Source organism: Nycticebus coucang, chromosome 6 (genome assembly GCF_027406575.1).
Source record: "Nycticebus coucang isolate mNycCou1 chromosome 6, mNycCou1.pri, whole genome shotgun sequence".
NCBI classification, from domain to species: domain Eukaryota; kingdom Metazoa; phylum Chordata; class Mammalia; order Primates; family Lorisidae; genus Nycticebus; species Nycticebus coucang.
In genome coordinates, this window is record NC_069785.1 from 124,791,006 (window position 1) to 124,803,597 (window position 12,592).

The window sequence follows — 12,592 nt, forward strand, 5'->3', positions numbered from 1 at the left end:
AGTGTCCCTGTGGCCTATCTTGGCAGGACTTCTAGAGCACCTACTGAGTGCTCCGTCATTTGGGGGAAGGAGGAGGAGAAGCCTTGGGGAAAGGGTATTAAAATGTCTACTCTCAAGAAGACCTAGATGTAACCACAATAAGCCTGCTCAAAGGCAAGAGATAAGACTGAAACTCTGGGACCAGCCTTCAAGCATTCAGATCCAAGCCCCCCTGCTTTCTGGCTGTGCAGTCTGGGGTCAAGTTACTATACCTCTCTCTGCCTCAGCTCTCTCAGCTATAAAATTAGCTTCCTTGTGACACTTGAGTGAATTCTTGCATGGCAACTACCTAGCACACATTGAATGCTCACTGTTAGCCAATGTTAATATTGTTACTATTAGTGAAAAAAGCTGACATTCCTCTATCAAAAAACCCGAGACAACTAAATCAGATATCTGCAAGGCTCTTCATTCCAAAGTATCTTTTCAGTGTAAAGAGGCTGTAATAGGAAATGCTGGAGGGTTAAAGAGGGAGGTGCAGGTTGCATTTATTAGGGAAGGCTTCCTGGAAGACATGGTGTCTGGGCTGAGGCTGGATAACAGTTTGGCAAGGTAGAGGCTGTTCCAGGGGCTGAGAAAGTCAGAGGTCCTCAAACTGCGGCCCACGGGCCACATGAGGCAGTGTGATTGTATTTGTTCCCGTTTTGTTTTTTTACTTCAAAATAAGATATGTGCAGTGTGCATAGGAATTTGTTCATAGTTTTGTTTTGTTTATTTTTTTAATTTTTTTTTGTGTGTGTGTGTGTGTAGAGACAGAGTCTCACTGTACTGCCCTCGGGTAGAGTGCCGTGGCGTCACACGGCTCACAGCAACCTCTTAACTCTTGGGCTTACGCGATTCTCTTGCCTCAGCCTCCCAAGCAGCTGGGACTACAGGCGCCCGCCACAACGCCCGGCCATTTTTTGGTTGCAGTTTGGCCGGGGCTGGGTTTGAACCCGCCACCCTCGGCATATGGAGCTGGCACCCTACTCACTGAGCCACAGGCGCCGTTTTTTTTTTTTAACTATAGTCCGGCCCTCCAACGGTCTGAGGGACAGTGAACTGTCCCCCTGTTTAAAAAGTTTGAGGATACCTGCTCTAGTGGGTTCCACAGGGAACTCCTTTATCTGGAAGGAGGAGAGGAGGGAGTCACATCCTTCCTCAAAGATCTTAGAGAGGGAAGGGGCATGCAGGATAGTTCCCTTTACTCTGCCCCCAGCACCCCAGAACAGGCTGCTGCCATCCCTTGAACCCATGCAGGCCAGAGGGTTGGGGGAGCCAGGCTTGTTTGGCCTTGGTCAAGTTGAGGGTCAATGGGGAGATGGCCCTTTCAGATGGGCATGCCTCCCTTCGAATCTGTTTTCAAGGACCAGCTTCAGCCTTGCTGGGGGATCTGGGAGGGAGGTGTCCCTTGCCACCCCTGGCCTTTTCTTCCCTGCCCTGTCTAGGGCCTCAGTCCTGAGCTTGCTTCTACTCCAGGTGGGGGTGGGGATCTCCCACCCTACGTGTGCCGCTTGCTGAGTATGGAGTCCTTACATTTATATACCTTCTCTACTGACTTGCAAACCAAAAATAATGCTTTCTTAAAAAGTAATGTTTCTTCCAGAGTTGGAGTGTTGTTCTGATCTTGCTTGACTCACACCTCCCAGCCTGCCTATCCCCGGCGGTGAGGAAACTCTGGACACTGTCACTGGGCATCTCTGCCATCAGCCTTTTCCTGGTCTTAGAAGATGAGGAGAATTAAGCTTCCCTGAGACTTCAGGGCTGACCCTACACTCTGCAAAGTAGATGCCTCCCAGGGACCACATTCCAGAGGCTGTGATAAACCACCCTCCTCCCAACCCCCTCAACCTCACTCTGTCATACCACCTGAAATTCTGTGACAGTCACTTTTCTGCAGAGATTCTCAAGTTGCAGCGTGCACAAGAATCATCTGGGACTTGTTAAAAGAGATGTAAATGATCAGCTATTTGAGAAGCACTGAGATGAGGCTTTACTAACCCCAGAAGGCCTTTGCAGCCATGTTAGAACACCTCGGGGGTAATATCTGTACCCCTTTCTCTGGGTGCTTTAGGGCTTGCAAAGCACCTTCATGCAACTTAGCCCACTAGTTCCTCAAAGTGATCCTGTAACATTCTATAGATGGGGCTCACCTGTAAAAGCATGTGCCTTGCCCATTTAGATAGCTCGTCGGAACAGGGCTGGGATCCAACCCTGGGCCTTGTCCCATGCCACCTCCTACCCCAGACGGTTTTGTCAGGTTGGCCAGCCCAGCCTTGGAGAGCACAGATACCTGCAGGTTTGGGTGGGATAAGCAGTGTGGCACCCTGGCGGGGCCAGTCCCTATAGTAGCACTGAATTTGGGGGTGGGGAAGAGAGTGTCCAATGCTTCCCTGTGAACAGAGTTGTCAAGAACAGGCTCCTGATTGCCCCCTTTGCCAGGTACATAAGGTACCCTCGAGAAAGACGAGGAATCTAACCCCCGAGAGAAATGCTGGGCCAGGCCCCGCTGGCAGCCTCACCCAGGTTGGGCTGGGCCTCAGGGACTTTCTGTGGTTTTTCTTCAAGCTTCTCTCCCTTCAGAATTGTCAGCCATGGGAAAACTTAGGTGGGAACTGGGGCCCCACAGATGGGGCCCTCTATCCCAGTGTCATCAATGGACCTGGGAATAGTGGGTCTGGCTTCAGCCAATGAGAAGTGCTCACAGATGGGTGGCCCCCAGCGCATACCGTGTGCTCCCCGCTACTTGTGGCTTCAGCACTCCAAGGCTCTAGCTCTTCTGGAGACCCAGGGGTCCATCACCCTGCCTCCACCTCCCTCCTCTTTAGCCCTCGCTTCTTTCTAGCCTTCTGCACCTCTGTCAATAAGCAACACTTTCATTAAAGGCGCATAGCTGAGTGGACTCTGGTTTTCTGCAGAGACCCTAACTGATATCCACACTGGAATGTAGAAGGACGCACAGGAGAAGGGAAGAGGACACGAGGGAGGTGACAAGTCCAGGCTCTCTCAGCAGGGACTCAGTGAAGAAGGGCCGGACCTCAGGGGCTGCTGGTGGAGCAACTCGGGGAGCTGGGCCCAGCATTTCTGGGTGGTATCCACATCCCCTCCCCTCCGGGAAATCTAACTCCCAGGCCCTGGCTCCTGGTGCATGTCACGCTGTGAAAAGTCTTGATTCCTGAGCAGGGAGAGGCAGGGTGAAGGGACATTCCACTCCCAGCTCCCTCCTCTCCTGTATCACAGAAAGCAGAAGCTGAGAGGGAACACCAGGCTCCTCTCTGACTTCCATCCACACCTATCTTTCTGGATCCCTCCTGTCATAATGGGAGACTGTCCCTGTCCTCCCCTTCCCTCCGCTCTCCCCTCCCCCTTCTTCAGAGATGTGCCCCCCGGGGAAACTATTCCCCCTCTTCCATCTCTCTTTCCTGCTTCTTTCCCAGCAGCAGGGAGGGAATTCAGATCTTCCCATCAAAAACAAAATGAAGGCCAAGTGCCCGTGGCTTACTCCCGCACTCCTAGCACTCTGGGAAGCCCAGGCTGGTGGATTGCATGAGCTCCGGAGTTTGAGATCAGCCTGAGCAAGAGCGAGACCCCATGTCTACTAAACAGAAAAATTAGCCAGGCATTGTGGTGGGCGCCTGTAGTCCCAGCTACTTGGGAGACTGAGGCAGGAAGATCCCTTGAGCCCAAGAGTTTGAGGTTGCTGTGAGCTGTGATGCCCCAGCACTCTACCGAGGGCGACATAGTGAGACTCTGTCTCAATTAAAAAAAAAAAAAAAGAAAAGGACAAAATGAAGCAGAGAATACTTCAAACCCGGTTGCTTCTCTACCTCTACCCTATTGTTCCTCACTCCTTGATGAACTTTTTTTTTTTTTTGCAGTTTTTGCGATTTCTGGCCGGGGCTGAGTTTGTACCCGCCACCTCCAGCATATGGGGCCAGCACCCTACTCCTTTGAGCCACAGGCACCACCCATTCATGAACTTTTTACCAACACTTTCCTCCCCAGCAACCCCCAACCGTGGAATTGCCATTTAAAGCTATGCTGCAATCAGCTGTGATGTTTGTCACAAGTTACCTATTACTGAAACTGGCAAACTATATCCACCTAAGTCAGGCAGTTTCAAGGTCCTCCCTGTAAGACCATCATCCCCCACCCTCACTCACATGGTCCATCTCTTCTACTCAGCCCCTGCCTGTACCATGTGGGGCACTCTGAATGTCCTACACAGCTACCTGGCACTTGCTGATGGTTCCCTTTGCTTTCCCCCTATTAGCTGGGATCCCAGCTTAGACATCCTTTCCTCCAAGGAGCCTTTCCTGATGTCCCCAAATCCAGGTAAGGTGTTCCCCCACAGCCCATGGCACCCCCTGGTTTCCTGTTAGATTACTTGCTCAACTGGTCCACGGACCTCAACAGACTGTGAGCTTTCTGTGGGGGGTTCAGTGTTGGTTACTCTCCTAGCCCAGTGTATGACTCCAGTGGGCACTCACAGAGCTTTGAATGGATGAATGGCCACTGATCTCCCACGTGTGTGGGTGCAGACTTGGCATGGAGCTCAGCAGCGTCAGGTGCAGTATGGGAGGCAACCCCTTTTAACTGGCAGAGCTGTCTAGCAACAGGACAATAGGACAGACAACCCCACAAGGTCAGGAGCTGCTGTCACTGCAGTGACTGGGCAGAACACAGCTGGCTGACTCCAACTGAGATTCCATGGTGAGCTCTGCCCTTTGATAGTGAACAGGGTCTAAAAGACCCAACAATGTTCACATCTCCACCTTGCCAGGAACAGGGCCCTCACGTGTGGTTCCTGCAGCCATGGATGGGTACTCCTGGTTGGGGAGACCTCTTTAGTGTCTTGTGAGCAGGGGAGCAAAAGTCAGGGTCACACGCCCCATTACCACAAGAGGGCGCGCTGAGCCTAGACTTGCCCAGAGAGGGCAGGCGCACCACCAAGGTCTGAGGTGGACTGGGAGAACCAGGAAAGGGCTGGTTGAGGCAGGGCTCTGTTGAAGGTAGGGCTAGCAAGGTCCAGCCCAGGCCTAATGCTGGTCTCAAGGTCAAAAAAAGGTGATTGAAAGACACCATTGTTATTATGCTGTTTTTTAATTAAATGCATATTATTATCTATTCTGAATCTTTACGTGCAAAATGAATTTGTGTATTCTCCCCTCTCTCGTTTTCTTTTTTTTTTTTTTTTTTTTTTTTGTAGAGACAGAGTCTCACTTTATGGCCCTCGGTAGAGTGCCGTGGCCTCACACAGCTCACAGTAACCTCCAACTCATGGGCTTAAGCGATTCTCTTGCCTCAGCCTCCCAAGCAGCTGGGACTACAGGCGCCCGCCACAACGCCCGGCTATTTTCTGGTTTTTTTTTTTTTTGCATTTTGGCCGGGGCCGGGTTTGAACCCGGCACCCTCGGTATATGGCGCCGGCGCCTTACTCTCCCCTCTCTCAATGTGCGGGAAGGCTGGATATTGGATGGGGAGAATGTACTTGTTATGGGGGCATTCAGTATTAGGGATATCAGGGCAGGGGATAACTCTGTATCCTGACTCCTGTGTCCTTTCTCATCCATTCCCCAGACACAGTTGCTTGATCCTGGTTTCCAGGACACCTCTTATTTTGTCCCCTTCACCTGTGTTCTGCAAATGCCTACTGGCAATGGTGCCATCAAGATTTACTCTGAGGTGTGATTAAAAACAGTCCTGGCCTCTACTTTGCTTCTCTCTGCTTTAGGGGGACGCCTGAATTAGGATCTACTCCTTTTGATCATTCCAGGGAAGGGAGCCGACCCCCATATTGCACCCTCTTGCTCTGGGCCCCGTGGCCCATCTAGCAGAAGGAAGAAGCTAGGAGGGACTTGTTGCTTGGTGGCCTTCCAGGAAACCTCACTCTCCACCTTTCTCCCAGCCCTGACAACTCAATCCAGCTGATGACAAGAAGTGGGAGTGAACAGCAGGGCTTACAGCCAGGAAAGCCACTTTCCTCTGCTGAAGTCGGGAAAGGCCCACCTCCCTTCCTGCAACACCTTCTCCAGGGCTATAGACCATTTCCAGCCAATGCATCTAGAAGGGGAGGCTTCACAGATAGAGCCCTCTGTCCTTGAAGTAAAGGAAGATGAACATATGCTCAAGTAGAAATGGAGCCTGGGGAGCTAGTGACTCCCTAGAGGTGCAGCCAAGGGGGTTAGATGCTACTCCAAGAAGACCAGTTTTGGAACTACAGCATCCTGGAGTACAGTGGCTACTCGCTGCTGAAGAAGCCCTCCAGCTGTCCAGAAAGGGCGGGGTAAAAGAGGGAGGGATAATTTGCATTTTATTTGCATTCATTTGCATACAGCTCTTTTGATGTCCAAAGGCACTGAAATTTCCTGTCCTTGCTTCTCTCTCCCTTTCTTTATTCTGTTCCTTTCTAACCTCCAGGCAAACTTCTCTCTCTCTTCCCCATAGCTTTTCCTCTCCTAAGCAAACAGGCACATGGAATATCAGGCCCAGGAAGTTGGCACCTTCCTCATCACCTTTCTCCAACTCAGAACTCAAAAAGCTAGTTTCATAGAGATTATGAGGCCTGGGATAAAGGGATCTTTTGGACTCTCATTCTACTTGTCTGGTTGAAATGGAGCAGCAAACATGTCAGAGAGAGAAAGAATGAAAATTGTTTACCTTCCTCTTCTTCTGCCCCCATGCGTGATGCTATTTGCCTACCCAGCATCTTGAGGGGGTCAGAAGTGTATCTAGCTTCTTTCTATTTGAAGTTATCTGATAAGAGAAGGAAGGAGAAGAGAAGGGGCCAAGTTTAGAAATTGGAGAGCAAGGTTAAGAGCACTGACTTTGGAGTCAGGCAGATTTAAGTCTAAATCCCAACTGTGTCAACTGCATTAGCCTCCTTGAACCCCAAGTTCCTATCTTTAGAAGGGACTAATAATTGTTACCTCCTGACTAAATTAGATGGTGTGTGTTCAGCACGTTGTACAGTTCTTGGCACATAGGAAGCATTTGCTCTGTATTTATTCCAAGAGTAAATGAATTTCTGAGACCACTCTTTCCCCGCCTCCACTCCTTCCACATTTCCATCCTCTCACCTCCCCACCCCATGTTTGGAATCCAAAGCTGTGTTTTCGAAGCTGTGCCTCAGTACCCCCCCTCCAAGAACTCCATCTCCCCCTTCCCCCTGGGGGCCTCAGAATCCTAGGCTGCTGGAGCCAGAAGTCCTTTGGAAATGTCAAATACAGCTTTTCTGGCTTTTGGAAAACTAAAGCCCAGGGGAAAAATGTGACTTTGCACATAGAAAAGAGCAACAAGTCCCAGATATGGTGGTCAGAAAAGTCAGACCCTCTGCACATATGGCCATGCAAATGATATGCAAATAGAGATATGGAAATCACAAGCACACGAGGGTATATAAACTGTGTGCAGGCATTTTTCTAGGGTGATGGCAGGTGAGTGAAGTTGTAGATAAGAAAGGGACCTCAGGGAAGGGGCTAAACCTGAAGTGGGGGAGGGGAAAGAAAGATGGGGGAAGAGGAAGGAAGAAAAGGACAGAGGCTGAGAGTGTCCTGAGAGGAAACCTAGGAGTCACTGGGCCTCCAAGAAGCCTTTGCTGACCCCTTTCCCCAGCCGAGAAAACAAGAAGCTCCTCTCCTCCTTTCTTGCCAAGTGTGGAGGTAGAGAAGGTCAATGTGACTAGACTGGGATGGTGACTTGTAGGAACCTGAAGAAGCACTAAATACTTCTTATTCCTGGGCGGCGCCTGTGGCTCAGTCAGTAGGGCGCCGGCCCCATATACCGAGGGTCGCGGGTTCAAGCCCGGCCCCGGCCAAACTGCAACCAAAAAATAGCCGGGCGTTGTGGCGGGCGCCTGTAGTCCCAGCTACTCGGGAGGCTGAGGCAAGAGAATCGCTTGAGCCCAGGAGTTGGAGGTTGCTGTGAGCTGTGTGAGGCCATGGCACTCTACCGAGGGCCATAAAGTGAGACTCTGTCTCTACAAAAAAAAAAAAAAAAATACTTCTTATTCCTCCAGGGCCCCTGTGGCATCCAGTGAACCCTTTCTGATAGCTGTTGTGTGCCCAGCACTGTTCTTTGTAGGTGGGGGTTAACAACCAGGAGGGTAAGTGGTAAGAAAAGGCCCACATAACCTGCCACACAAGCTGTTAAGAACATTGAAGTGTCAGGCAGGCCAGTGGCTCATACCTGTAATCCTTGCACTCTGGGAGGCCAAGAAGGGTGGATTGCTTGAGCTCACTCAGCCTGAGCAAGAGTGAGACCCTATCCCTACTAAAAAAAAGAAAAAAAAATAGAAAAACTAGCTGGACATGGTGGCACAGGCTTGTAATCCAGAGAGGCTGAGGCAAGAGGATCGCGTGAGCCCAAGAGTTTGAGGTTGCTGCGAGCTCTGACTCCATGGTATGCTATATTCTACAGGATGATAGAGTGAGACTGTCTTAAAAACAAAAAACATTGAAGTGTCATGGCAATTTAGTAAAAGATCATTTACAACTTCAGAAAGGAGGGGGCATTTAATTGTTCATATATGGAATATAGCACAGAGCTTTAGGGCAAGAGCTCTGATACTTACTGGCTATGTAACATGGGCAAACTCTTAGGCCTCATCTTCTCCATCTGTAAAATGGAAATAATAATAATACCATGTACAGGGTATTATGAGGACTAATTGGGACCTAAAAGCACTGAAGAGTTGGTCAGCACAGAGCCTGGCACATAGTGAAAACTCAATAAACTCTGGGTGATATATAATAATAGAAATAATTGGGGCGGATAATGGACATACAAGTGGAAAGAGTATTGTAAACAAGGCAGACAGAAAAGCCTAGAACTTGTTCTGTGAGCAAGAAACAGTCCTTAGGACTAAGGTGAAGGTATGTTGACAGGGAGTCCTATCTGGAAAGGAAGACCAGGCCAGGTTCAGTGGCTCACACCTGTAATCTCAGCGTTCTGGGAGGCCCAGGCAGGTGGATCACTTGCACCCAGGAGTTCGAGACCAGCCTGAGCAAGAGTGAGACTCTGTCTCTACTAAAAATAAAGAAACTAGCCAGGCATGGTGGCAGGTTCCTGTAGTCCCAGCTACTCGGGAGTCTGAGGCAGGACAATCACTTGAGCTTAGGAATCTGAGGTTGCCGTGAGCTATGATCTCATGACACTCTACCTAGAATGATGGACTCAGTCTCTAAAAACAAAAAACAGAAAGGAAAGGAAGGCCAGACCCTGCCTTCCTGCTTGTCTGCACACAGTTTTCTGGGCTTCCATGGAGGTGGTCCCTCCACTTCTGAACCATATACTGGAGGAGAAAGGGATGAGCTGGGGCTCAGAAGATAAGTCTATGATGAGTGTTGTAAAGAGCACTTGAGTGGGAGTCCAGAGGCCTGGTTTTAGAATATCACCAGGAATTTTGTGCCTTTGTTCAAGTATTTTTTTCCAGCTCTGGAAGGTGGCTGTCTCCTCCAGCACTTGTAAATAATGCATCCACATCCATCCTCTCAAAGAGCCCCACAGCAATTTGGTAAGGGGGTGGGGGTGGGGGCCAGGCAAGAAGCAGTCGTCTTCACCTAGAAAATGTGCTAATAAGCGGAGACCCATCTAGATCCCACAGTGTGGTGAGGATGCCATGGGGGCTTGGTGAGCTTGGCCACCTGCTTAGCCCGGTATATCAGCCAGTTATGATCAGCACCTGTCCGTTTTATAGGGAAGTGAAATGAATTCAGGGAGGTGAATTGTCCCATGCCGCACAGCTGGGAAGCGGTTGAGAACTAAGATTGCAAAACTGATTCTTTCCAGCACACCTCCACGACTTCTCCAAACACCCCATGTTGCTTGCAGCTCTTAACACTTCAGGAGGCTGTCCAGAGGGAAGCTCCGGCTCGGGCTGGATACCTTGCCCGGTGTTCCTAAAAAGGGCGAGCTGGACAAGGAGTTCGGGCGCTGCGGCGCCATGGGGAGGGGATTGCCCTGCCGGGTTGGGGTGGACAGGTGTTCCGCGGGGTCGGGATCCGCCCGGGTTGCACCCCCGGCCCCCTCCCCAGGCCCCCAGTTCCCTGTATGCAAATCGCTGCTTTGCCTGGGCCCGGGGCCAGGCGCGGGGGCCCTGCCAGGGGGCGTGGCCGGCGGCCCCCGCCCCGCGCCGCGTGCTCACCTGGGGAGTGTGGCAATCCCGGCCGCGCCGAGTGCTGCCCGGGCCGGAGCAGCGGAGCGCGCGACGGCGGCGGCGGCGACGGCTCCGGCGGCAGCTCCCGAGGCGGCTGCGGCCGGGGGCGGGAGCAAAGAGACCCTGGCTTCCCAGGGGGCCCGGCTGGGACAGACGCGGGAGGCCTGGGGGGGCGCTGGCTTTGGCCCCGCCTGGGGCAGGATGGTGAATCTGGAGCCCATGCACACAGGTGAGGGAGGAGGGCATGCGCTCTGACAGGTGTCACTGAGCGCAGCAGGGGGCGAAGGAGGGGGACACTGGTCCGGGAGGGAGGGGGTCTTGCTTCCCAGCGACCAGGAGAGGGCGGTGTGGATAGCGGGTCGTCCTGGGGCGGGCGCGGGTAAGTGTGTGCCGGACTAAAGGGAGGGAGTCCGGGATAACAAACCTCGGGAAAGAATGAGGTGGGGGCTGACGGGGGTGATTCTCAAACCCCCGATCTGGGGAGCAGCAGTGGTCTAGGACCTGGGTGTGCTGAAGTATTGTAGTCTGGGGAGGTTGCAGGAGATGGGCGGTTCACTCACTCACCCAGGGGTGTGGACCTGGGAGTGTGTAAGTGAGGAAAATACGTGTATCCACATGTTAGGTGTTTGGTGTCCAGGCAAAATGTGTGAAGTGGAGGCATAGTGGACCCTGCTGTCAGGGGAGGGGGCTTAGCAGAGCGGGTGGGTGGGGCAATGACAGAGGCACACCTGGGGCAGGTGCTGAGCCGCCCATGTATTGATTAGGGCTTGTGCAAGAGGTGTGTCTGTCGTCCCCATGCGCGTTGGCAGAGGTTGTGAGGCAGACCCCAGAGGGGGCCGTGCTGTGGGCGCTGAAGATGCCGCACGCGGGTTCCAGGTGTGCCTAGATGTTTGGGAGGTGTGCCCACCCACTCGCTCTGTGGCTCTCGGCAGTGCCAGAGACTCAGGATACGGTGGGAAGTGCTTCTCTTCCTACACTGCCCATCAAAGAGGCCAGAGTTCAAAGGGGAGCAAAGCGCTTCAGAAAGGTGGACCCCAGAAATGGGTGGGAAGTTCTTTAGGACCAAGATCAGAGGCTTCCTGGGGGTTTTCCACCTCCTTGCCTCCTGGAGGCTCCTGCTCTGGGGGAAGTGGGAGGAGGTGGGACTGCTGGGACCCACAGGGAAGCAGCCTAGCCCCTGGGGGCTTGGAGGATGTAACAGAGAGACTGAGGGGATGAGGTTGAGGAGGGAGGGCTGAGCCCCTGGGTGATGCTTCTCAGAAGCCCAGACACCACCTCCACCCCATCATGTGGGCAGGGAGGAGGGATTGAACTAAACCCAAGGTGGGGTGTCTCCTGAGGATGGGGTCTCCATGTATCCTGGGCTACATTTCCCGATTCCTCTCCCTTCATCTTCCTGCCACCCCTCCTCAGCCCAGCTCTTCACTCTGCCTCCCCTCAGGGACGTCTGGTCCTCCCTATAAGGGTTCTCAGTCTGGGTCCCTTCAGTGGCACTTCCAAAGTTTGGGACTTTTCCTGTGGTGTGTCTCTGACTGGACCTCTATTAGAGGGGTCTCTGTGCTGGGTCCTCCTGGAGGGCTTTTCAGTTTGAGGTCTTGATAGGGTCTTTCACCTGGGCGCTGCTGCTGTGGGGACTGTAAGGGAGGGTCCCTCTTCCCTTGATGGAATGTGTCATCTTGGGCCCCTCTCTAGGGGGATGCTCTTTGCAGAAACTTGGTCTTTTTTGAGTCCTGTTTCCCCACCCAGAGTAATCCTATATCCTGCTGATTCTTGATAAATAGCACTTCTCCTGTGAGTTCCCAGTCCTGAGCCCTTAGGGACACTTCTCCAATTGATTTACTGGAACAGTTTGGATGAGGGTAGGAGGAGGAATAGGAGCATACAAACTAGGGTGCAGGCTTCCTCCAAGTCCCCCATTCAGAGGGCTCTGCTAACAGTGAGACCCTGAATCAGCCCTGTCTTTTTGCTCTGCTAACCAGAGTGTTAGCCATAATTCAGGTCTGCCTGGAGCCTCAGCACTTTGTATCTTATAGAGCATCTCTCAGCTCACACAGCGTGAAGATATGAGCAGACCTGGGGGCTCCCCAACCAAGGAGGGGCGCCCTCTACCCAGGCTAACACCAGGCAGAAGGGTACACAAGAGTCAGGGAGGGAGAGAAAGGACCAAGGGGAGCAGCAGGAAGGCAGCCAGAGGGGGAACACCTGCTTGGCTCCACCTCTTTCTTTGCCCCTCTCCTCAGTCTGAGCTGTTCCCCACTCAGCATTAGGAAAGAAGAGCTGAGTCTCACAGTGGATGCCAGTCAGAGCTCAGGAATGCTATTTGGTTTGGTCTGGTTTGGAAGGCTTGATTGTAACAGGGAAGAGAAGACACAGAGAGCCTCCCCTGGGGGAGAGCTGGGGTGTTGGCTAGCTCAGAAG

General features: G+C 52.3%; 1 protein-coding gene across 3 annotated transcripts in view; it reads left to right on the plus strand.

Annotated features, from left to right (window-relative positions):
* Window positions 1-266: 266 nt before the first annotated feature.
* Window positions 267-12,592, plus strand: part of POU2F3 (POU class 2 homeobox 3) — a 94,004-nt gene continuing 81,678 nt past the window's right edge. The window contains exons 1-2 of one of the 3 annotated variants that reach the window (XM_053596125.1): window positions 267-743; window positions 1,023-4,353. In XM_053596125.1, the coding sequence (XP_053452100.1) occupies window positions 4,182-4,353 (172 nt within the window). In that variant the 5' untranslated portion in view covers window positions 267-743; window positions 1,023-4,181. Of the gene's footprint in view, window positions 744-1,016; window positions 4,354-10,243; window positions 10,404-12,592 lie in introns of those variants that run through there. The other 2 variants (XM_053596126.1, XM_053596127.1) reach the window with 2 other exon arrangements.